The sequence below is a fragment of the Puma concolor genome, chromosome B4 (genome assembly GCF_028749965.1).
Source record: "Puma concolor isolate L17-30 chromosome B4, mPumCon1.1.hap2, whole genome shotgun sequence".
NCBI lineage: Eukaryota > Metazoa > Chordata > Mammalia > Carnivora > Felidae > Puma > Puma concolor.
The window spans coordinates 54479915-54507850 of NC_141673.1; the positions used below are offsets into that span (position 1 = coordinate 54479915).

At 33.8% G+C, this 27936-nt stretch overlaps 1 protein-coding gene across 3 annotated transcripts in view; it reads right to left on the minus strand.

Moving 5' to 3' along the window:
- USP15 (ubiquitin specific peptidase 15) overlaps positions 1–27936 on the minus strand; it is a 119369-nt gene that overhangs the window by 31918 nt on the left and 59515 nt on the right. The window contains exons 7-8 of one of the 3 annotated variants that reach the window (XM_025926764.2): positions 18029–18115; positions 11448–11592 (exon numbers count right to left, since the gene is read on the minus strand). In XM_025926764.2, the coding sequence (XP_025782549.1) occupies positions 11448–11592; positions 18029–18115 (232 nt within the window). Of the gene's footprint in view, positions 1–11447; positions 11593–11818; positions 12273–18028; positions 18116–27936 lie in introns of those variants that run through there. The other 2 variants (XM_086712928.1, XM_025926765.2) reach the window with 2 other exon arrangements.

Here is a 27936-nt window from a genome sequence, read left to right on the forward strand (position 1 = left end):
TTTTCAAAGCAACATCTCTCTAAATGAAAGCCAGAGACAGACTTTCAATTTTTAATTATACACGACATGGTTATAAAGCAGTGATTTTCTGGTAAATCCTTCAAGTTCAAATGAACATCATCTTTGATGTAATCACTTTAGAAGGCTGTATGTGTTTTCTTGATACTGTCATTGCTCAAAATATTTTAGGTACTTTTCAATAGAGCCGGCACACATATGAAAAAGCATTAATATCTAGCATACAGTGGGTGCCAATATGTGTTTCATGTGTGTATACTCAATGAGCTTTTTTGTATGGTAACATAGATTTGTTTTCATTTATTTTTTTAAAGTTTATTTTTGATAGAGTGCGAGAAGGGGAGGCGCGGGGGGGGTGGGGGGGGGGAGATACAGAATCTGAAGCAGGCCCCAGGCTCTGAGCTGTCAGCACAGAGACCAACATGGGGCTCAAACCCATGAACTGTGAGATCCTAACCCGAGCTCAAGTCAGACGCTAACTGAGTGAGTCACTCAGGCACCCCGTAGTATGGTAAAATAGATTTCTAATGTAGGGATTTTTGTGATAGAAAATTATGGGAACAAGCATGAGCTGTAATGTATTTGTACCTTTGGTAATTCAGTGTTATTTTTATGACCAGATGAATAAAAGAGAAGTCATTATGAATAGTGTACTTTATCAAATAAAATCAAGGCCTGACTCAAAAGTCACCTCCTTGGTGAAGCCTCACTTATTTCCCAGGGGCTCATTTTTCTTTGCTTCTGTAACATTTGGCTGATCATGCTTTCTATCATATCACATACTGTGTCTTATTTATTTATACGTCTATTTCATTCACAACACCAAGAACTTCTAAGAGCACAGGCAGTCTTTTTCAATTCTATTACTAATGGCTAGAATACTGTTTGGTACCCAGAGACTCAGCGGATGTTTGTTGGATTAGCTAAATAAATTACCCCGACAAAAACAAGACAACTAGTTTATCTGCTCTTAATTCCTTTGCCCTTTCTCTCTCCAACCCTAGATAAACCCAGTTACTTACTATATGAACCCAGTCATCTACTGTACGCACCATGTAGCTAAACACTGCTAGAGAAAATTTCAAGTGAATAAACCCACACCGTTCTAAATTGATCTCCAGACTCAAAGGAGATTTCAATACTGCCAAGCAATCTTACGCTTTCATTCTTAGCAAATAACCTGGTCTCGTATTTTTAGGATAATGAAAGTCAACACAACATCTAGAAGCTACTTGTAAACAATCTTCTTTTCTCCTGTTGGCAACAGCAGTGTTTTTACTCCACTCAAATGTTACATTTTAAAGCTTAGTCTTGGGACCTCTTTTTCATAGATGCCCTCATTTAGATGCAACTATACCTGATATTAAATATCATCTATAAGCAGCCATATTTCCATTGCTAACCTAAGCCTCTGGTCTGTATTCCTTGTTAGAATATCCATCTGCCTATAATGTATCTAACTTGGGATGTTTCATGGTTGTCACAAACTGAATATGCCTAAAAAAATTAACTCATATTCTTCTCCCTACCTGAAATTTGCTCCTGCTACTGTGCCTCTCCTCCCATCACTCCAATTTCATTAAATGGCTATAATTATGATGCACAAGCCAGTACCTAGAGACAAACGTGACTTTCTTCACTTTTCATTAACTCGAGTTCCTTCTACATATCAAACATTGTTCTAGGTAACAGAAGTACAGCAGTGACTGAAAGCCCCTGTGTTAATGGAGGATGTATGTGAGAGAGAGGTAGGAGGAGGTAGACAGATATTTGGGGCTATAGCAGTGACTAAAACAAAGGCCCTGAGCTCATGGAGTGTGTGTGTGAGCATGCAACTCTGTGTGTGTGTGTGTGTGCAACTCTGTGTGTGTGTGTGTGTGTGTGTGTGTGTGTGTGTGTGTGTGTGTGAAGTAGGCGAAGGCAGACAGACAACAAACCCAAATATGTAGAGAGCATATGAGGTGGTCATAGCTGATGTATGGAATGTGGAGAGGGTGGTTACTACTGCATATAAAGTGAGTGTGAAGGTTCTGACTGATAATAAGAGACCTAAGGAAGAGAGAGAACAAGGATATAATTATCTGGAGGAAGAAATTCCAGGGCTAGGAAATTCTAAGTTCAGAGATCCTGAGGCATGAACATTCTTGGCATCACAAGACTAGGGCTAATAAGGATGGAGAAAAGGGAACATGGAAGAAAGTGGAAGGAAATAAGATAGCATGCAGCCATATCATACAGTGCCTTGTATCTGTTTTAAGAACTTCACCTTGGTTGAGTGAAATACGAAAGCATTTAGTATTACAGACAAGGAGTAATGGAAATGCCTTAGGTTTGAACAGGATAGCTTTGGCTGCTCTTTTGAGGAAAGGTCATGAGGATGAAGAATGTAAGCAGATAAATCAGCTAGGAGATAACTGCAATAAATCAGATGAAATTACGGTAGCCTAAGAATCTTTAATGCTTTCATAATACATTAAAATCCAAATTCCCCCTACATGATCTGGCTTTGCCCACTTCTTCAGACTCATTTTATACCACTCCCATTCAAATATTATTCCACAGGTTACTACTCATCTTTTGGCTCCTCAAACTTGCCTGTCCTAGAGGCTTTGCACACGTTATTGCTCTCCATCTAACTTCAACTCTCACCTAATTCACACCTAATTCATGAGTTCTTTGGTCATAACTCAAATGTTACTTATGGACAGTATGACACCCAAGATCAAGCAGGTATTCTCCAAGTTCTTGTTATTTTCTCAGAGCACCCCATTTTTCTTCTTCATGCTGCTTATCAGAATTCATGATTTATTTAACATTTATCTTCTCTACTAGACTATGCTCCATGGAAACAAATACAGTTTTGTTCACAATGTTATAATTAGTGCCTACGAAAGGAACTTAGTAGGCCCTCAATAAATATGTGCTGAGTAAATGAATGGATGAATTCATAAGTATATTTGATTAAAAAGAATTACCCAGCTTGATCACCTACAATATTCTGTGGATAATGTTCTGAAAAACTTCAGGTTTTTGAAAATCAACTTCATCATCAAAGAAGAGAAATATCAATGATATTAAGAAAAAGGAAAGCAATTCCAAAAGGAGTTTTTAAAATGTTTTGAACACTCTATCAAATGAGTAAATGTGTATATAATCTCCTACAAAACTATTTTGATCTGTACAAAAGTAATATTACTTTTGGGGGACCATCTTGTATTAAGGGCACCATATACTTGGCCTAGATAAAAAACATTTTTAATGGCTGTACAATATGTATACTTAAGGCCACTGAACTGGACATTAAAAATGATTAAAATAGTAAATTTTATGTTATGTATATCTGACCACAATTAAGTATTTTTATGCATTTCTTACAAGTTGATTAGTATAATTTTGACAGATAACATTATCTCAGAATGTTTGGAATAACAACTGAGTTTTAACTCACTTATTAACTTGTTCTAGACAAATCACTTAAACTTTCCTTGCCTCAATTTTCTCATCAGTGAAATAAGGATACCTTATGCCCTGACAGACCTCTGTGAGAGGAAATTAAGAAAGTGACAATGATATAAAAACCTGCACTCTGCAAAGAAGGGTACTGTTTTCAGAGGCTGTAGGTTCTTTACTGGGCTGTTAATTTTTAATATGAGTTTAGGGAAATGAGTAATTTATTTCAAATATTATTATTAAGTAATGGTTTTCAGTAACCAACTCACTGACCCTCTCCCTGCCCCGTATAGCATAGTTTACAAATCACTGTTAAGAATTTATTGATATTACTTAGCAACTGGTTTCCATACATGTATACACTACTAAAGGAATATGTAACTAAGCAATTATTTGTAAAGTGACTAATGAAGTGGTTCATGAGCAATAAGCATAATCACAAACTATTTCTACGCAAAAACTAAAATAGAAAGGTGATTTTAAGATAAAGGACATTAAAAAGAAAAAGAGTCCAGAAGATTAGGGAGGTTTTAGTAATAAATATAGCACAGCTTCAGTTGACTAGAGTTTATATGTATACATTAAAACAAATAGACAAAAGATAACAAAACAAGCCCTTAAGAGGGATTTAGAGGGGATTTAGTGTGCCTTTCCTTTTCTTAAGGCTCTATCAGTCCAATATCCTATATTTTCTAGTGACACTATTCCATAATAGCAATTTAGAATTTAGACTATAAGCCTGACACATTTTAGAATCTTCCAACTATAAAGTATTGAATATTAGTGTATATTTAATAAAGGAGGAAATAGATCTTAGAAAACATTCTGCCATCAAGAAAATCAACTGTTTGATTTTTAGGTGATAGAAGTAAATCTGGAACCACTTCCACTTTGTTTTTTTTTCGGTTTTTATTTTTAGAGGGGAGGAAATTTGTAGTTATTGTTATAAATTATAGATTGACATTTCTTACATTTTCCTTTGATTACAAATAAACATCCTTTTTAAAAAAATGTTTATTTTTGAGAGAGTGAGTGAGCGAGGAGAGGGGCAGAGAGAGAGAGAGAGAATCTCAAGCAGGCTCAGTGCTGTCAGCATGAAGTCTGACGTGGGTCTCAAACTCATGAACTGAGAGATCACGACCTGAGCCAAAATCAAGAGTTAGACGCTCAACTGAGCCACCCAGGCACCCCATAAATACCTTTTTTGTTGTTTGTTTATTTCGAGAGAAAGAGAGCACGAGCGGATTAGGATCAGAGAGATGAGACAGAGACTCCCAAGTAGGCTCTGTGCTGTCAGGACATAGCCTGGAACAGGGGCTCAATTTCACAAACTGAGATCATGACCTGAGCCAAAATCAAGAGTCAGATGCTTAATTGACTGAGCCACCCAGGTGCCCCTACAAATAAATACCCTTACAACAATTATTAAAATCATTACAAGAAGGGCACCTGGCTGGCTCACTCCATGGAGCATGTGGACCTTGAAACTGGGATTGTGAGTTTGAGCCTCATGTTGGGTATAGAGATTACTTAAAAATTAAAAAAAAAAAAAATCAATACAAGATATTTTAGTCTGATTGTATTAACCACTGCTATAAGGTGTGATCACTGTAAGTAATCCTACCTAGTGAGTATATGTAAATTGGTGTTGATCTTTTTATAGCCAGAATAATGTAGAAACAATTCTGTATTAGAATCAGGTGTAATTATTTACAACTCCTTGAAATCATCCCTCTATTTCTCCACAATCTATACTTAATGTCATTTCCTATTATAGAATTAGGGGCAGATAAAACATTTAAGTCTGTATTAATTCAGACGTTGAAGCATTAATCCTAGAGAAATTTGTATTTTCATTCAGAAAATGTGAAGAGCAGACAAATAAGTTTGATTGCTTCAGTATCTGATTTTAAGAAAGGCATCTTTTCTTAAGGAATCTACTCCTGAAATCATTGTTGCTAGCTAACTCGGATGTAAATTAAAAACTAAAAAAAAAATTTTTTTTAATTTTAAGAAGGCTTGTTTTCATGACAAAAAAATCACCATGAGCCAAGTTACACAGGCTCAAGTCATTCTTTTAAAGATACCATTTCTCCCCCAGTCATGAAAACTATATTCTTACAGAACTATGCTATATATATTCTTCCCCCAAATAAAATGCCTGACAAATCAGGTTTTCCTTTTCCACCCCCTTCTCTTTTTTTTTTCCAAGTTTATTTATTTTGAGAGAGAGAGAGAACGTGCAAACAGGGGAGGAGCTGAGCGAGAGAATTCCAAGCAGGCTCTGTGCTAACAGCGGGAACTCAAACTCACGAACCGTGACATCATGACCTGAACTGTAATCAAGAGTCAGACACTTAACTGACTGAGCCACCCGGGTGCATCCCCCTTTCTCTTTCTGAAAGAAGGGGTGACTTCTCTCTTACCCTAGCTCAAACAAAGAGAAAAGTAAAAACATTGGTATCTGTGTTGAGAAAGTGAATGGTTCTAATATAAGTAAGGTCATTTCCATTTTACATCAAAATGGAAAGAAGACCCAAGTGAGCTGCCATTTGATAGATGATTCAACATATTTTTGATGATAGTGCCATGTAATTTTTGGCACATAATATGGGAGGAACTCAAATAACTGATTTTAATTTCCTGGATTAGATACGTCAAGTACAGCATACAGTTAATAATTTTGTAATAACTTTGCATGGTGACAGACGATTATTTTGTAACATATAAAAATATCAAATCATTATGTAGTACACATGAAACTAACATAATATTGTATGCCATTTATCATTTTTTAAAAATCTTCCCTATGAAGAAATGTTTGAATTTTTAGCTATATTCTCTGTTTATTAGAAGAAGCCATTTCCTCAAGATCCTCAACTGTTTTTTTTAAATTCTTATGTCTCAGGGGTTAAATGATTCTTTTTTTGATGAAAACCATTTCATTTATTTAACTATAAATTTGGCTAAACAAAATTAGCTTCATGTTAAACCGGGCTTCTAAGAATTGGTGTTCCAATTAATGCAAAAAGAAGGTCTCAGGGTGAGAGAAGAACAGCATTATACTTCATCATATGCAAAGCTATAAAGTACTACAACACAAAAATAATACCTTCAGTAATATCTTTTCCACTGTTTCACGGTATTATAGGATTTTAGTTTCTTAAAAAAAAGTTATTTCTGTGTATTACTCATTCTGTTTATTTGAAAAATAAACTTTAAGCTTTCTATTTAACATTCTTCTGAATTTATTGAATAGATTTTTTCCTAATCCAACAGATAATAATAATAATAAAAAAGTTGACTTTAAAAATGCTTGGAATCACGGGGTGCCTGGGTGGCGCAGTCGGTTAAGCGTCCGACTTCAGCCGGGTCACGATCTCGCGGTCCGTGAGTTCGAGCCCCGCGTCGGGCTCTGGGCTGATAGCTCGGAGCCTGGAGCCTGTTTCCGATTCTGTGTCTCCCTCTCTCTCTGCCCCTCCCCCGTTCATGCTATGTCTCTCTCTGTCCCAAAAATAAATAAACGTTGAAAATGCTTGGAATCACAACTGATTTTACACTATATGACAGAACAGACCCTCGATTATTTTTTTTTCAATGACTTCCTACAGTAAGGAGCCCTATTACTTCCAAGTAAAGAGTTTGAAAACAATCATCTTATGCCATGCTGCCTTCCAGTGGAAAAGACCATATCACTTCCCTGCTTCAAATCCATCTGAAGAGTTGCTTCTTCCAGGAAGCCAATCATGAGCTTCCTAGGCCTTGACAATGAAAAAGACAAGGGTTGGAGTGCTCCTGAATCTACTCAACTGATGCTAATTAAAATTACCTCCAATAATGCAAGCTTTTATAACTAAACATTCTCTCAAAGATTTAGGACATTAGAAAACTATTTTGCTAACTTATTTGTACCACTGGGACATGGTGGTATATGCCTACAATCATAACTACTGAGGAGGCTGAGGCCAGGGATAACCTGATCTCAAGAATTTTGAGCTCTCTGAAGACTAAATATGCACAAAGAGTTCTTCATTATTATATTCCTTGCCTATCAGTTTGTGTAGGGAGAGTTAAACACAGTTCAGAAATGGAGCAGATGATAAATACCATTATTACAATAATACTGAGTGAAAAATAATTTAAAAATATAATTAATTCTTTCTTCATTCACTAGGTTCAACCCAAGTGGAATAAGACTTGTAGGAAAGGGGAATAAATACAGGGGTTATTGAAGGTAGACTTTTTTCCAGAGTCACTCTGCTTATTGAAAGAAAGAAAGAAAAAAGAAGATAAAATATTAACATAATGCCTACTCATTTATGATGTGCCAGTCACTATTCTAAGAGCTTTATATTCAACTCATTTAATCCTCATGAAATTCCTAAGATACAGGTACTATTATTTTCCTCATGAGAAAAATGAGTTGTGGAAATAATGTAAACAGGGCAACACAGCTAATAAATAGGAGAGACATATTTTCAATCCAGACAGTGTAACTCTATAGTCTGTGCTCCTAATCTATATTATTAGTTTTTAATGTGTTCCTTTCTTTTTTTCTTGCTATAATATAGTTTTTAGACTGTTCCTTAGAGTCTTAGAATCCCATGAAAATGCTTCTGGGGCCATTAAGAAAAGAAAGTAAGAGAAAGCAGATGGGACTCCACATCCTTTACCCAAAACAACTTCACTGCATCTGTTTAAAAAGAGGATAGAATTAAACTTTTCATAGTAATAATTAAAAAAAAAAAGATTTTCATAATGAAATACAGAAAGTGTGAAAATCAAATTATCTAGACTATAATCTTCATGAGGTCAGGATTTATGTCCAAAAGTATCTCACATGTTTGATATTCAATAAATATTAACTTAAGAAATTAGAACTATATGGCAGTACTACTCTCATCAAAAAAATTTAATATTCATTCATACCATTACATCAGACAAAATCTTGAATACCAATATAATTAAATAACACTAATAATACTAAATTCATAATAAGATTGGTGCCACTTAGTTTTTAATAAGAAACCATTACCTCAAGGCTACTGATAGCTTAATAAGCATAATCCATTCTCACATAGAAAAAAAAAAAGGTACGCTTTCCACTCACATTTTTTAAAATATATCAGTAATTATACTGCCTGAGATACTAAAATGTCTATGCATTTTTTAGGATTGGTAAATATAAGAAGTTACACTGAAATTCAAATTATCAGGAGAAATATTGGAGTATTTCTGAAGCTCATGAATTGTCTTCAACTTCACAGGTATTACAAGAAAACTGGAAAAAAAGGATAATTGAGGAAATAGTATCTAAAAAAAATATTTAAAAAAATCTACTCTATTAGTTATCTTTTACCCCTTTCATCTGTAGACCTAACAACTTACATATGTGTTCATGAAACAGGGATAAAGGCTACCAACATTTTGTATTCCCTTTAATGGTGAGTTTTCAGGTTGAGAGTGGACAGCTAACCCATCAAAAATCACAAAAGCTTTAAGAAAATGAAACTAGTACTAGCTTTTCTAACTGTGGATTTAGATTAAAAGTCAAAAGTAGCAAAAATAAAAACTCATCTTTTTCTCTTACCCAAACTGATGTAGAGATTTTTATTTTAGAGAAAATACAATTTCCAGCCAAGACACAGACATGAAATAATATCCACTGCTTAAAGATTTTAAATCCCTTAAGTTTTCATCAAAAGTTTTCTTATTTTATGACTAGTACAAGAAAGTAACTATCACCCTAACAAACCTCACCCTCATGAATCTAATTTCAACTGAAACGAAACATGTGAAGGCGATATAACATTAAGAGACAGTCAGCAATAGACCTACCAACTTATTGTAATAACACTGCTTTAAAGTGAGGCAAAAACTAATAGAAGTTTCTGATACCTTAAACATATACAAGAAAGTTCAACAAATGCCAAATCTAGTTCAACATAAGTGATTAGAAGATTTAATTTTAATACTCATTTTTGAGAAATTATAACCATCTGGAAACAAAACACTAAAGACTATATCAAAGGCAGAGGTAATTAGAATGTAATAATCCCTTCAAAGGAACTCAGTTTGAATGAAAGCCAGAGCTTTCTCTGAATGATTAGCATGAACATGAACTCGTTCTCTTCTGAGAGACTCAAATTTTTTAGTGCCTATAGTGTTAAAATTATTTTCTTAATCCTTATGAGAAAGCATCAGGATTGGTTTTCTACACTAGATTAAAAAGAAAACAAAAAAAATTTTCAAGTTTTCATCAAGTGCCTAGAACCAAAATAATTTTGGCAGTGCAAGGATAGGAGTTATACAAAAATTATGACCCGGTGACACAAGAACAGGGTTTTCTGGTACTGATGAAACCACCATTTATATAAAACATTTTCCAGAGATGGTATTAAAGATGATGTTCAGAGGTCAGGTAGAGTAGTCCAACAGATACCCAAATAAAATGAGAACCTGTCTGGCCTGTTCCTGTCTCTGCAAGCTCAGCACCCACACACTTTATCTAAATAGCTGTCAGGATAATAATATGTTTTGACTTGTTCTCAGATGATGTTCCCATTCTTCTCTCCCAGAAAAATAAAGGTAAATGTTTTAAAAAATTGCTAGGATCCCAGAAAAATAATTTTGAATAAAAAAATTCACATTAAAGTATAAGTAATATTACTCATCAAAGAGGGTTTAGGAAGAGTTTATTAACCTTACACAGTATATGCTTGAACAGAAAGGCTATTTCCTGAGTGGCTCAACTCTAAACCAAGAAATCAGAAATTTAGCATATTTATGTCCCCTATGCATTTCTAAAAGATTTCCAATTCCTGATCTAGAGAATTATGACAATTAAGTTCTAATTTTCCAAGAATGCTGCAAAGGCAATGGTTAATTTAGGAGACAAATTGATTAATGCCAAAGTACAAAAGGATTTATTTAGAAATTTGGGTGGTTAAGAGTCGTATACTATTCTTAGTGAAAAAGAATTTAATAATGTTCTTAATTAATTCATACTCTATATGTAATCTATATCTTTGTAGGATGACACGTGGGCATAGGAGATTTACTACTAAAATATGAATAGAGAACAAAAAATTCATATTTAAAAATAAAATTTCAGAATTTGCAAAACAAAAACAAAAAACACCCCAAAACAAAGGACCAAAAGAAAAAAAAAAGGTTAAAATTGAAATATCAAAGATAGTATACCATTATTTTGGGCTTTTTGAAATACAGAATTCTATCAAAGGGGAATGAAACAACCAGCTCTAATTTTATAAACAGTGAGATATTAAAAAATATATAGATTATTGTCATTACTTCAAAGTCGATCAAAGACATAAATATTTAACAAGTTGGAAGAGGATATAGACAGAGCAGGAAGAAAAGGGGAGTTCCATGGAGAGACAAAGGGAAAAAAGGGGCAGTGATCAATTATATCCCCAAATTAAAAGATCTTTAAGGGAAAGTGATTTGTTAAAATATGTACGCAAAAGGAGGTTCATAGAATTTTCTCATTAAAAAAAATCTTAATTTCATATTAAGTTTAAAAAAAAGATTTAAAAATAAATTTATTTAGAGTTAGAGGACTGGTGACCATAAAAGATTCATTCTCTAACATTCCCACAGATGTCCAAAAAACGCATGAAATTTCTACTGAATATGTAAAGGAGAGATCTCATGTGGTGTTTTTCTTTCTTTCTTTTATTTTAGGAGTCTAGGTTTTCTGTTTGAAATTATATTTTTGCATGAAGTGATAGTTAATCTTCCACCATGTGGTAATCAGTCATATGCCACCTAATTGAGGAACATGATAATGATACTAGTACTAGAATGAGTGAATCAAATATACATGCTTAAATCTTCCATGAAAACAGAAACTTTCAAAACATATATAATACTTATGTTTTGATATGTAAAAGTCTACTCTTCTTTTATTGCTGATTTCCATGAAACACATGAGTTTCACTTTGGAAAGGACCTACCTGAATAGCTGAGTTCATGAAACACGTATTTCCCAAGTTACTTAGGCCGCAGAGGCCTGGCTGTTCATTGTTTCTGCCAGGTTCTGAATAATCATAGTTCTTATAAGCAGTATATGATGGGAGACAATAATTTGAATTTTTCACACTGGAAGAAAACAAAGAATATTTTTCATAATGCAGCTGATTATAATATAGTTATATGAACACAGTACTTTAAACTTGAGATAGGTGGTCAGTCATTAAATTCTTTATAAAAAAAATTAACTCAGGTACTTTTAAAGATATGAATCTAAATCAAAAGAACCCCTCTAATCAAGATACATCCCATCAACAAAATCACTGCACACTATGCCACACCAACCAATACAAACCACTGTTATATCTTTCTACCCTTGATTAGCCGGAGCAGCTCCACAGCTTGCTCCATTCTTCATTGCTCCATCAAATTTAAAACATTCAGATTTTAAACACCACCCACAGCAATAAATCATCTCATTTATGTCCCTTTTACATCCTGTTACTGTAATTGAATGAGAACAGTAGAAACAGGAGTTGTGCTTTAGTTACAGGTGAGAGAAGAGATTTCCAAGGCCTCTGTGACATCACTGGTCTGATGCACTGAAGATTCTATTTATAGTTTCTATGCTAGACCAGCAAAATCTAGTATTCAAATGCAGAAAAAAGCCTGGGCTGATCAAGGCTGCAAAATGAAATGATTCTACGCAAGAACATTCCAGTATTATTTGCCTTTTCTTTCTTCTGGCTTGTTAGAATAATGTAGTTTATTCAACTAGATGAATATAACCTTAGGATAATTTGGACTATCAGTAGAATAAATATTAATCTTAAAAACAAAGAGCCAAAGTCATCTTCAACGTTAGGGAACCAGGGTAATTTTAGAAAGAACTAAGGAAAGTCAATCGATAAGTTAAATTGTCCTCTTTCTTTTTACATGTAATAAAAAATAATTCTGTGGAAAAGGATGGATTCTTCCTTAATTTTTAATAGGTTATTTTATAAAATATTTACAATGGACACTTTAGATTATTCAAAAGCATACTTTCAACCATAATTTTTTTTATTCATTAGAACAAACCTGAATGAGAATCAATCAAGGTCATTGCTAAAAGCAAATGATGATTCAAATAAAAGAATACAGTGTTACAAACAAACATGATGAATCAGTAAACCTGACAATCCCAATTGGCTACACTTTATTCCTGGTATTCTTTTTTAAAAATAATTTTTACTTAAGATTTCAAATACTTTCTATTGTAGCTTCTATATTCTCACTTTTCTATTATAACACTTTAAGTGAACTATACTACTACCTGTTTTAACAAACCCTTTAGTAAAGACACACACACACACACACACACACACACACACACACACACACACACACACACACACACACCCCAACAAGCTAAACAGTTTAAACAAAAGTACCTCAACCAAAAACTAGACATACGATGCTAACCAACAAATACTTTTGCATTTTTAAGAGCATATCCCCCCCCCCACCAAATAAAAAGACCAACTCCAAGACTCAAAAAAGCAATATATCCTAAGATTAAAAAAAAAAAAAAAAAAAGAGGGCCCAAAGAAATGAAAACTTGATTAATTCAAATTCAGAATTTCTAGACTTATAACTATATTTACTTGTTTTAAACTAAAAAAAAGTATAAAACAAAAAACAAGCATCTTTTGGTTTTGTCAGATCACTAGCCTTATGATTCATATTTTATATGCCCAATAACTAATAAAGTACAAGACACCTATTAGCAATTCTTCAGTCAGTAACTGGTGATTGGATTATCAAATCTAACTTCTTCAAGGACATGTAACAAAAAGCTAAATTCTGTTTTTCTGTTAGTCCTATAAGTAGTGCTAAAAATCAAGGTCTCTACATACAAAAATGAAAGGCCTATATTTTCTATACATTCTACATGTTCCAGATATAAAACTATAATAGAATTTGAGCAGAGTATATAGGGAAAGTATGCTCAAATGCATGCTCATGCTTAGGCGTGCGTGCGCGCATACACACACACACACACACACACACACACACACACACACACACACACACACACACACACACACGAAAAGACTAAAAACACATTTACATACATCTTCCTTAAGTATATATTCAGATATCTATCTCTGCCCACAAGTAACCTGAATGGATGCTGGAAGCTCTTCTCTTCGTAGTGGCAACAGGATGGAATTTGCTAGGATAGGGATTTTTATTTACTGAGAAATGAACAAAAAACTTACTTGCAGAACAATTTTTTGGTTTTGTCTTAAAAAAAATTTTTTTTAACGTTTACTTCTGAGAGAGCGAGAGAGAGACAGAGTGTGAGAAGGAGAGGGGCAGAGAGAGAGAGAGAGAGGGAGACACAGAATCCAAAGCAGGCTCCAGGCTCTGAGCTGTCAGCACAGAGCCCGATGCCAGGCTTGAACCCACAAACCAGGGGATCATGACCTGAGCTGAAGTCGGATGCTTAACCACTGAGCCACCCAGGCACCCCTTTTGTCTTGTCATTTAAAATTTGAATCCTTAAAGGATATCTACATTTTAGACTAAGTGACAGGATAAGTATAATTCTTGCTCAAAAACTGAAACAGTCTAGATGCTCAATGATAGTAATGAAAAGTGATAAATTTAAAATATGTTAATATTATATAGAGTGGCCAGTTATAATCCACATGTTATGTGCTTTGTGAATCAAATATTAAAGTCATGGAAACTACCAAAACTAGCAGTTCTTAAACACTTCAACAAAGTCCTGGAAACCTAGGCCTAAAGATAGCCTCTGTTATCTTTCATGACTATTTTTTTTCCTAGAGATTGTAAACTAATCCTTATCCTCTAAGGCTATGCTATTTTGCAAAAATAAATATGCCTGTAATCTTAATGGGAATTTTAGTACTTACTATACTATATAAATTCTGTATTATAAATTTATCACCCTAAATGAAGACACTGAAAAAAGTAAGTTGTTTTTTGGTAAAAGTGAGATCTATACAAATTTAAGACTGACTTTTCAATTAGCATTTACACTTGACATTATGAGCATTAAAAATCTATAATTTAATCCTCATAAGTACAATGATACCTATTTTGCAGTTAATGAATGATGTTTTCCAGAAGTAACTTGTATAGAGCCATATGGCTGGCTAGCTCTGGCAGTCTCCAAAATCAAGTTCTTTTTCACAGTTTAATCTCTTACAGGGAGTCATTTCCATTTCAAATAAAAGAGCTTTAAATGAATTAACATAAAAATAGAAATGTGTTCTGATGTGGAATGCCACGAGTTGGGACAACACACACATTAAAAAGATTTTTTTAAAGGCAGTATTCTATCAAGGCAAATGCAGCAAGACAGAAAAATGCAGTGAACAGCAAGAAACTGGTGCATATTAAAAATGTACTTAAATTATAATCGAGGCACAACCAAATACTGTATGTACGATCAGGCAAAATTACTACATCAGGGTGAACTGATTCTTCATAATACTAGTCTTTAGTAAAAGCTTTATTAAATTTATATGAAATAGTTCCAAGTATACTTTGTTACTATCTTTATGACCAGTATCCTTATTTCTGGTAGTTAAAATTTTATCTTAGTAATGTATCCATTTAATTCAAATCTTGAAACTGTAGATAGCTTCATATAAACTTGTAAGTCATAACTACTGATTTTCATACATACTTTTTGTTCTTGTAGAATATCTCCACATACCTGAAGTTTCAAAAATGCAATTTATCTAAAAAATGTCATTAGCCTTTTTACATACTTTTAATTAAATGAAGCATGCTATTTCCATATGAAGCCTTAAGCCACTACTTATTTCTACAAGCTGAATGGAAAGAAATCTTATGTGAAATAATTTAGATAATTAGGACGATATTAATTTAAATTCAAATATTAATTTAAAATAATCAAAATACTAAGTCAAATTAATGTAAAACATTTTTTTCCATTTTATAAATTTTGTTCCACCTAAGAAAAGTAAACTTGACTTTTAAGCGTGGTGGTAACTCATTAGCTATTTGCTATAAAAATTTCCTAATATGAAGGACTATTTTAGTGTCTAAATTAAACAACTATAAATACCTAAAAATATAATCTATCCATGGGAGGAGAATCATTAATCATATTTTAAACTTAAGAAAATCCTCCAATTCCTCTCAGTATCTTCTGCAGTTAGAGGTTTTAAGATCTGATTGTAACATCATATTTTTACTACAGGAGGGAGATAAGACAAAAACAGAGACTCACCAGACCACATATACTAATAAGACGACTCCAGTCAAAAGGTCAAAATACAGTCTATGCTCAATACAGTCTACATACAATGTTAAAAGTCTCTCCAAAGAATAACTATAAACACATTATACCTGGAACTGCTTCTTTTACAGTAAATGTGTGAGCATCTCCAATTTGTAGAAATACAAGAAGTACTTTATCTCCTATGAAAAAATTACTTTGATGAATTTAATTAAAATATACCATATAAAATAATACAAACCAGATTATAAGGGTATTCCCTTTCACTTTTTTGCCTGTGGACATACATTTTTAAACAGAAAAGAGCATACTAAACTGCAATACTGGATATTCATAGAGTCTTTGATATTTCACTATTACAATACAATGTAATATTATTACACTATGGTACGTGTCTTTTTATAAACTACTAAAGGGGATGAATGTTTTAAATCTTGATACTCCAACCACTCCTTGCAAGAATAAGTATAATTACTTAATGTTTCCCAGTGAGACTGAGATGGAAAGAAGTGGATGGAGTTTTTTATGGTTTTAATTTGCACATTTCTAGTCAGTTGTGAATTTGAATATTTAAATGTTTATACATTTTACTTTATCTTATTTAATGTCTATTGATTTTTGAGACAGAGAGAGAGAGGGAGAGAATGAATGAGAATGAGCAGGGGATGGGCAGAGAGAGAGGGAGACACAGAATCTGAAGCAGGCTCTAGGCTCTTCTGAGCTGTCAGCACAGAGCCGGATGTGGGGCTCGAACTCACCAGCAGTGAGACGAACTGAGCTCAAATCGGACGCTCAACCAACTGAGCCACCCAGGCACCTCTAAATGTTTATATATTTTAATTATTTTCCTTTTATTGCCAGCTGCATCATTGCCCAGTTTTCTACTTATCTTAGAAAATTTCTCACTGATCTTTACAGCTTTGATATATTAAGAATATTTATCCTCTGCTATTTGTAGCAAGTATTTTTGCCATTTATTTGCCTTTCATTTTTTATATGCCTAACAATTTAAGTCAATTTAATATAAAGTTTTACAAAGAAATTCTCAATCGTGATCCAATTTTCCAAACAACATTTCCTGGATAATCTGCCCATTCCCCATTAGTCTACAATGTTTTCTGATCACATTAAATTCTTTTATGTATAAAGGGCTGTTTCTGGACTGTCTTTTCTATTTCATTGATTTGTAGATGTTATTCTTGGGTCACTACTATGCTGCTTGAAACCTTATATCTTTATAACAGGTTGTCATTATTCAGTAGGGTTAATCCTTTCTCATTTTCCTTTCCAAAATTACTTTGGGTATTCTTTACACATTTATAATCTAGATGTACATTAAAATCTTTTTGTCAAGCCCTCTCCCCACCTTAAATATGAATTTTAAGGTCAAATGAATTTAACCTATAAATTCATTTAATGATGTTATTTTAAATATTATTTCACAAATAGCCTTATTCTTTTCAAATTAATTCTTTGGGAAACCACATGCCCTTTATGAACTGGCCAAACAATGCAAATATTTAACTACATAAATACAGTCAACCTAAAAAATAAACGACAATGTAATGTATATATTCAAAAAATAAAACAAGGATAAAATTGTCTAGATTAAAGGTTTTCCCCTAATTTGACTGAGTCACAAACAATAAAAGGTTTCTTTTTATCCTTTTCTAGAAAACAGAAACCAAGCCAGTTTTCAAGGTAATACACTCATGTCAGATGTTATAGTGCAGTCCAAGTGATTTTTAACCTTTTTTCTTATGGCCATACAACACACACTTTCACGCAACTCTTACAAATTCCAAGATTGTGAATATTATTCATGATGGGGCAAAGGAATTGTTTCTCTAAACTTTTTAAAGAAAAAGTGATTGCCTGTTGATGAACGTGAAAATCTGTGTATGCTTTCCAGGTGAGAATCACTGATACACGCTTTTAAAAAATACTACATATTGTAGGTCAGTGACATCTGAAATTTACACTCTTCCTAAAAAATCGAGTTCTAACAGACTTCTATATAAATTTCAATAATTAGCGTTTAAAATGTAAAATTCTGAAAGTACTTTATTTCTCTTTTTGTGAATTACTATAGTGTATGTATTAAAGAAGTTTATAACTGCTTTCTTTCTTGTAAAGTTACTCCTAGAAGAAGTGATCTGTAATTTTAAAAAAAATCAATTTTAATGCATTAAGACTTTATCCTAAATTTTAGATACAAGAGATTTTTTGCAACCACAATAGGGCGATCGATTAAACAAAGAGTTTTTAAGATTCAGTGCTTACTTTCTGTTGTTGATGTTGTTATAATTATTTGACAGAGATGAAGGAGAGATCTTTGGTAAAGCTGAAAAATTGGATGCACCTGGGGACCTTTAAAAATATGAAAATGTTAAATTAGATAAAAAATGCTGAATTTTGAAATTAATTATGAAATAAAGAAAAGACAGATGACAATGTATGTAGTAAATGAATGCTGGAAAACAGATTCATGAGCAAAATCACTGTATATCCTTTGTTTTTCTATTTCCTACGTACTCTTTCATATAAAAAATAATGGTACAAAAGGGAACTATTTTCAAAAGAAATTTACCAAATTAAATATACAACTTGATATTTATTATTCCTATATATCTATTGACTCAGTACACCCATTTCTGAGTTCAAGTAACCATTTTTAATATTTTACAATCAATAATTTCATTAAATGAGCAGAACTAAAATATCAGTTTTTTAAAGGAAGCACATAAAAGCAATCCAATTTGGGTCCCAGTGGGTACCATGGCATTCTAATTATACACAACAATGATACAGATATCTGAGAATTTAACAATTCTTTAACATCTAAGGCAATAGGGACAGAATAGCATAAAATAATTCAAAACTAAATCCCAAGAAGTAATTTTTGGCCAAAGTTATCTCTGCAAAAACTGAAAGGACATACATCTGACTATATATTACACACCTCATTAATTCAGAATCTTTTTGGAGAAATCTCAATTACTAATGGCTTTTAATCAACCAATATGCTTTAAAGGCATAACTTATAATCACAAATCCATTACATAGGAATGATTACTTTCTTAAAGATTTAATTTCCCTTGTAATTTTGTTAATAATTTTATTTTATGAGGTAACATCTAGTCTATGAGCTGTAAAAAGCTAACTTTCAGTTCAGCATCTCAGTCATCATAAATTCTAAATTAGTGAGGTCCAAAGTGAGTAGTTTTAAAAAATTATTTTATTTCCTTTACTTAGGTGCTAATGAACAATGAAATGGTCAATGGGCAGGAAAGTATATCTACAGAATCTGTTTGAAGTCTATAAATTTTAGGTGATTTGGATTTCACCTAATCTATATACTTGCAACATATTTTGGAGAATAAATTTTGGGCAAAAAAATGTCTTACACACAAAAATTTTATTTATCTTTTGAGGTTTTGTATATTATGAAATCTTGGTAAAGATTTTTTTCTTATTTTAAAGGTGCTTCTTTTTGTTGATACAGGTTGTATATAGGTAGATTACATTAAGTGAGACTTCTATTTAGAAGCCTTTCTGACAGAAGATCTTACAAGATACTATTTTACCGTGCTTAAGTTAAAAACATAAAAGACAATCAGCCAAGTTTTAACATAAAAGAGAGAACACATCTAAAATGTTATTTAATATTTTAAGGTACTAGTTTTTAAATATTAATAGAAATATAGAAGTATCCTGGCATTTTTGCTTTCGTGTTAAGAATGGTAAATTAGCGAAGTAAAAAAACCCCCGAGTTTATTAGAGATTGAGTTATAATGAATTAAAGGAAGTTAATTTTTCAAAATGTGATCCATTTACTGCATTTTATTTTAATTCACTTCAATTTTTCAGAAACACAGAAATAAACTGAAATGTTCTCTTAAATTTTACTTGCAATAAAATTTTTGAAAATAAAGATTCATTACTGTATCCAATAAAGTGGCTGAGGCACATATATTTTTTTCCTTTTTCTGCCCATCTCTCCCCTTTTTTATTATTCATTAGCAACTCTATCCAAGGATAATATTAGAAGTTTCTATGAAATTCACTGAAACACTCAAAACATTTATTAAGTGACTACTATAAGCCTTGCTCTTGGTAAATACTAGGAATACAAGGAGAGACACAGTTCTTGACCTCAAATAGCTCACAATCTAATGGGAGAAAAAGACACATAAGCAAAGTAACTATAACATAGTGCAAGTCCTGTAACAAATTTCAAAATTATAACAAAATATAAAATTTTGTGGGTAGTAAAATGAAGTGATTAAAAATGATGTGCAGAGTTGGAGGGAAAGGTAGAAACTGGACGTGAGAGTCCTCCAGTAGAAAGAACAGCACATGCAAATGTATGGGACTGTAGAAACCATGATGTGCTTAGGGAAGTATCAATAAATTCAGTTTGGCTTAAAGAACAGGAAGCAGGTAGTGACAGGAACAGAAGTTAATAAGGTAGGCATGATAATAAAAGACTTTTATATTCTATGAAGGAATTTATTTTATTTCATTATGCTGGGCACGTTAAAAGTTTGGAAGAATGTGTACCTACACAATCAGATTTGTATTTTAGATAGTTAATTCATGAGAAAAAGAAAGAAGACTGAGAGATCATTTAGGAAACCAGAGGTGATTAATAAAATTAATAAAGGATGGGGCTAAGACTATTGAGTGGGCAAGGGCAACATGTCTTGGATGTTTAGGAAGTGGTTCTCAATGGACCCTTAGAGGGTCGCACAATTCTTTCAGACTGTACATCTATGAAGTCAAAACTATTTTCGTAATAACTTCAAGGTGCTATTTAAGTGTTATTTGACCTTTTTCACGGGTGGATATTTGCAATGATAGCACAAAAACAATGGTGGTGAAACTGCTGACACCTTAGCATGAGTTAAGGCAGCAGCACCAAATTATAGTCATTGTATTCTTCACTGCCCCTTGCAGTAGAAAATGGTTATTTTCACTTAAGAATATCCATGTTGAAAAAATAGAAAATACTGATTTTATTAAATCTTGACCCTTAAATACACTTCTTTTTACTATTATGCGACCAACTGGAAAGTTTGCAGAAAGCACAAAGGTTCTATACTGAAGTAACATGGTTGTCATGAAGAAAAAGACTTGCATAATTATTTGAATTTCAAGCAGAATTAGCAACTCTTTTCACAGCAACATTCTTTCACATAAAAGGCTATATGGTAGAACATCTTCTCAAAAATAAATGAAGGGAGCCTATCACTTCAAGGAAAACAAAGTATTTGTTGCCAGTGATAACATTCAAGTGATCATATAAAAAACAGAATTTTGTAAAACTTGACTTTGCCACCATGAGGCTTGACAGCTTCCCACTACTTGTAAGATTGGTAACGTTTTAACAAATGTGATTTAAAAATATTGTAGAATGAAATATGTCATTAATTTGGACTGTCTGCATAACTCAATTAGTATTTTCCAACTACATCAAGTTACACATGATAGATATTTCTTAAGTTTATGTATTTATTTAGAGAGAGAGGAGAGAGGAGAGAGGGAGAGAGATCATAAGCAGGGGAGGGATGGGGGGAGAGGGGGACAGAGAGAGAGAGAGAGAGACAGAGAGAGAGAAAATCCTAAACAGGCTCCACAATGTCAGCACAGAGTCAAATGTAGGGCTTGATCTCATGAATTGTGACATCATCACCTGAGCCTCAGATGCTTGACTGAGCCACCCAGGCGCCCCTACACATGATAGATTTTTAAAATAACAGTATAAAAAGTTCACTGATAAGATTTCAGTTTCAGATTCCACATTGTGATTAAACTTTGATCATTAAACTACCACTGGTTGAGTTCAGATGTGGTAGCAATTATTTGAAATATTTCTCTCTGTTCTACCTATCTGTGTGAGGCTCAGTATTCTCTATGTACTTCAACCCAAACAATGTATCACAATAAACTGAATGCAGAAGCACATAGAATTTAGTTGTCCTCTATTCAGTCAGATATTAAATAAATTTGCAAAAATGTAAAACAATTCCACTCTTCTCAGTACAATTTTTTTTGTTTTGAAAGTTATTTTTCATAAAAATATTACTTATGTAAAGATACAATAGTTTAGTATTACTATTTTTAAATAAATATTTAAAAATTTATTTTTTATTTCTAACCCATATAAAAGAAGTTCTTTGGGTCCTTAATAATTTTTAAGAATGTAAAGGGGTATTAAGATCAAAATATCTGATTTAGGAGGTAGAATGTGCAAGACTGCTAACTAATTAGATGAAAAGATTGAAGTTGAAGGAGGAATTCAAGATGGCTCTGAGATGGTACCTGAAGTAGGGAATACAGGACATGGATATAGATTAGGTTGAGGGAAGGGGAGAAGGTGGGGTAAAAAAGATTGTAGGTGAATCTTATATGGCGAAACCTATACCACATTTAGAAAAAGTCTGGAATTCAGAAGAGAGTTCTAGGCTAGAAATACAGAATGGGATGTTTGTGTGGGTTTGAGCTGAGGGACAGAATTAGCGTAGTCTTATCCACTGATTTTGAGAATCTATTATGGTATGAAAGGAGGGGTCATCTGATGGAAATTTGTGAAGTATCAATGCACTGAAGTTGTGAGCAGAGCTGCTGCATATAGACAAGCTGTACATTGCACAATTCCAAGGAGGTCCTTTCACAGAGAGATTACAATGTGGAAAATGCCCAAAAACTGTGCAGTACACAACCCACACAAGCAAACATGGCAGTTATGGAAAGGAAGAGCACCAGCCAGCCAGAGAATTGGTTAGAGAAAGTGAAAACACTCTTGAATCATAGACTCAAATTAGGAGAATTTCTTTAGGAGATAGTTAACAAAAAGAAGTATTACAGAAAGGTCAAATAAGATGAAACAAAATGAGAAAAAGTCAAATGAGAACTTTGTTACACTCTTAAATGAGTGGCAAGGAATAATTAAGTACTACCTTTAAAAAAGTTTTTTTTTAGGGGCGCCTGGGTGGCTCAGTCGGTTAAGCGTCCGACTTCGGCTCAGGTCATGAGCTCACAGTCCGTGAGTTCGAGCCCCGTGTCGGGCTCTGTGCTGACAGCTCGGAGCCTGGAGCCTGCTTCTGATTCTGTGTCTCCCTCTCTCTCTGACCCTCCCCCATTCATGCTCTGTCTCTCTCTGTCTCAAAAATAAATAAACGTTAAAAAAAAAATTAAAAAAAAAATTTTTTTTTAACGTTTATTTATTTTTGAGAGGAAAGAGAGAGAGACAGCATGAGCAGGGGAGGGGCAGAGAGAAAGAGGAAGACACAGAATCAGAAGCAGGCTCCAGGCTCTGAGCTGTCATCACAGAACCCAATGTGGGGCTCAAACTCACAGACCACGAGATTGTGACTGGAGCTGAAGTTGGATGCTTTAACTGACTGAACCACCCAGGCACCCTGTAAGTACTATTTTTTTAAAGTTGACCAACAAAGGAAAAAAAAAAATAAAGAATGGTATTTGGATTAAGTTTACGGTTTTCGTTTTTATTTTTGTTTTTAAAGAAAGGATAGATTTATATTTATAGGCTGGGGTGAAGATGACACTGGAAAAGAAAGAAAAGAATGAATTACTGTTACTTCTTACTATACATGTCTGCAGAGGCAAGGGAAATAAAAGCAAAACTGAACTATTGGGACTTCATCAAGAAAAAAACTTCTGCACAGCGAAGGAAACCATCAACAAAACTAAAAAGTAACTGACAGAATGGAAGATATTTGCAAATGATGCATAAGATAAAGGGTTAATATATAAAATCCATAAAGAACTTATCAAACTCAACACCACCAAAACAAATACTCCAGTTCAGAAATGGGCAAAAGACATGAACAGACACTTTCCCAAAGAAGACATCCAGATGGCTAACAGACACATGAAAAGATGCTCAACATCACTCATCATCAGGGAAATACAAATCAAAACCACAATGAGATACCATCTCATACTTGTCAGAATGGCTAAAATGAACAACTCAAGAAACAACAGATGTTGGTGAGGATTCAGAGAAAGGGGAACCCTTTTGCACTGTTGATGGACTGCAACTGGTGCAGCCACTCTGGAAAACAGTATGGAGAGTCCTCAAAAAATTAAAAAAAGAGAGGCGCCTGGGTGGCTCAGTCAGTTAAGCATCTGACTTCGGCTCAGGTCATGATCTCACGGTTTGTGGGTTCGAGCTCTGCATCGGGTTCTGTACTGACAGCTCAGAGCCTGGAGCCTACTTCGCATTCTGTGTCTCCCTCTCTCTCTTCCCCACCCCTACTCTCACTTCATCTCACTCTATCTCTCAAAAATAAATAAACGTAAAAAAAAAAATAAAAAAATTAAAAAGAGAGCTACCCTACAACCCAGCAATTGCACTACTAGGTATTTATCCAAAGGTTACAAAAATGCTGATTCGAAAGGGCACATGTGCCCTAATGTTTACAGCAGCACTCTCAACCACAGCCAAATTATGGAAAGAGCCCAAATGTCCATCGACTGACGAATGGATAAAGAAGACGTGTGTGTGTGTGTGTGTGTGTGTGTGTGTATAATGGAATACTACCTGGTGATCAAAAAGAATGAAATCGTTATTTGCAACAATGTGATGGCAATAGTCTATTATGCTAAGTGAAATAAGTCAGTGAGAGAAAGAAATATCATATGATTTCACTCATATGTGGACTTTAAGAAACAAAACAGACGAACTTATAAGGAAGGGAGTATAAGATAAAAACAGGGAGGTGAACCATAAGAGACTCTTAAATACAGAGAACTGAGGTTTGCTAGAGGGGTGTTTGTGGGGGGGATGGGCTAAATAGGTGATGGGCATTAAGAAAGGCACTTGTTGGTGATGAGTACGTCTACTCCTAAAACCAATACTACACTGTATGTTAACTTGAATTAAAAAAAATTTTTTTAATGTTTGTTTATTTTTGAGAGAGGGAGTATGAGTAGGGGAGGGGCAGAGAAAAAGGGAGACACAGAATCTGAAGTAGGCTCCAGGCTCTTAGCTATCAGCACAGAACCTGATGTGAATCTCGAACTCCCCAACTGTGAGATTGTGACCTGAGCTGAAGTTGGATGCTTAACTGACTGAGCCACCTAGGAACCCCTAACTAGATTGAATTTAAACAAATAAATTAAAAAAAAATAAGAATGAATTACTGTTAACTGAGTGTCTACTATATGTGTGGTAGTATGGTAGACATTTATACATATGTAGAAGGGAGGAGACAGTGAAAGAAAAAGCAAGGTCTAGGAAGCATTGGGATATGCTCTATTTGGGATAAATAGCATTGGTAGAGAGATTGCTCTTAAAAAGCATAATGATCAGAAGAAAGAGAAGGATAGATGTGGTCCACAGGTAAAGCTAAAGTATATCAAGACTTTTAAAATGCCATTATAGACATTACTGATAAATGTTAACAGATCGCTTATTTATTCTGATTCCAGCTTCTGACATAAATTATACATAGCCCAATCTAGCTAACATTTGTGGAGTTAATTTAGGGGTTGACTAGCCAGTCTGTGGATTATAACCAGAGCTCTTGAGACCTATTTGTTTGAAGTAATTTAGAAATTACACCGTTGCTCAGCAACCCTGCTCTAGTGGATTTTTAAGGAGAACAGAGAGAAAAAAAAGCACTTAGAATATCACTCATAGATTAGATACTAAGCCAGTAACCTAGTGTTAAACTAACTTTGGCTAATTTGGGCTAGGTATAATATAAAATAGGGATCCAAGTCTTAAACAAGACAGAAAACAGTAAAACATCAATTTAACTGAAATTATTTCACGAAGACAGAAATTCAAACTTTATGCCTGACAAACATAGTATCTGAACTGCCCTACTTCAAACTGGAGTTTCAACTAAAAGCATGCAATTCAAGGCTAAGTTGAACTTCTTCCTTAAACAGAAAAATACAACTCGATAAATTACCTGAATATTCTTGATAAATTAACTTAATAATTAAATTACATGAAAACCATGTAATTTAAAAAACCATTTTGAGAAACCAAAATATGGAGATGTTAAGTTTGAACGCTGACATGGCAAAACAATGAAAGATTTTATAGTTATTTTCAAATCTGACATAAAAGAACCCCATGTTGTAAAATCTAACATTGTAAAACAAAAATTATCTTATTAAGAAAAACAAGACCGATTTTAAACTTTCCCCATTTCTTTTAATTTCTTTTTTAGTGTTTATTTATTTTTGAGGGATAGAGCATCAAAAAGAGGGGAGGGGCAGAGAGAGAGGCAGACACAGAATCCGAAGCAGGCTCCAGGCTCCAAGCTGTCAGCAGAGAGCCCAACGTGGGGCTCAAACTCATGATTCATGAGATCATGACCTGAGCTGAAGTCGGCTGCTTAACCCAACTGAGCCACCCAGGCACCCCTCCCCATTTCTAAAGATAAGTTCTTGGAGAAAAAGAAAAGTTTCAATCTCTCTAAAAATTAAACACTTTTACTGTTGCAAGATACAGATTAATTCAGTTCAACAAGCATTTGCTGTGTGCCTCTCCTATGACAGGCAGGGTATTAGATATTTAAAGGTAAATGGAAGAAAGTTTAAGGGAATTTATGTATAAATTGGTTCTCATAACTTTATTTTTGTTCCTTATTTTGACTACCAATGGTACTTACAACATAAAACATTCCACTTAAAAATAAAATTACAGTTACTTTCCTTTAGTCATTATGAATCCCAGTACCAAAACTGCAACCCATTTTTTTCAACTTATTATAGAAACTTCCAAATATATGCAAGTCCTCATGTGCCCAGTATCAGATCTCAGCTTCAAAAATTAACATTCTGCCACTTTTATCTGTATCCTCTCAGCCTCCTTTCCCCATGTTTTTGCTGGACTATTTTAAAGCAAATTCCAGACATTTATAATTTCACCTGTATATATATAATGGAATATTACCCAGCAATAAAGAAGAATGAAAGCGTGCCATTTCTAACAACATGGATGGAGCCAGAGTGTTTTATGCGAAACAAAGAAAGTCACAGAAAGACAAATACTATATGATTTCACTCATATGTGGAATTTAAGAAACAAAACAGATGAACATAAGGGGAAAAAAAGAGAGGCAAACCATAAAACAAACTCTTAACTACACAGAACTATAGAGAACAAACCGAGGGTTGCTGGAGGAGAGGTGGGCAGTGATGGATATCAAGGAGGGCACTTGTTGAGATGAACACTGGGTGTTCTATGTAAGTGATCAATCTCTAAATTCTACTCCTGAAGCTAATATTACACTATATGATAACTGTAATTTAAGTACAAACTTAAAACAAACAAAAATTTATAGTATAGATCCCTAACCCACAAGAGATACGATACCAGTGCCAGTCCCAATTTAACAGTCAGTTCATGTTCACTTTTTTCTCCCCAGTTGGTTAGTTTGAATCGGGACCCAAATCAAGTCCATATATTTGCAGATCAATTTTGATAACTTCAAAAGCCCTTACTTGCTCCCGCCAGCTAACTTCTCCTCTGGCTTCACCTTACTGTGACTAAGTTTAGTTTACATTTGACTGATTTCTGTATCCATTCAAATAGTTAACATTGACTTATACATGTTACCATAAATTGCTCAAATCTTTTTTGGAACAAACCAGGGGACAAAAAAGAATACATCCAATAATTATTTGTGAGTACCTGTGAATATTAAGCATCTATACGAGAACTGTAAACTTATTCATTTATGCATGAAATATACTAAATTTTCTAACTTCAATTAATGGCTTTTAAATAACTGGACACTAGGGGGCGCCCAGGTAGCTCAGCTGGGTGAACGATGGACTCTTAAATTTCTGTTCAGGTCATGATCTCGGGGTTCCTGAGTTCGAGCCTCATGCCAAGCTCTGCCCTGGCAGCATGGAGGGGATTCTCTCCCTCTATCTACCCCTCCCTTACTCATGCTGTCTCTCTCTCAAAATAAATAAATAAAACTTTTAAAAATTTAAATAAATAAATATCTGGACACTAGTTAACATAAACTTGACTGTGACCATGCTGTTTGGCAAAACTTGGGAGACATGGTATTGGTACTAGGTTATATATTATTTTTCCAGAACAGGAAGCTGGTACAATGTTTAGAGGAAAGAAATATTTATTTAGTCCATGTGCATTTTCAGCATGTCAAAGGAGTGTATATATATACACTCAA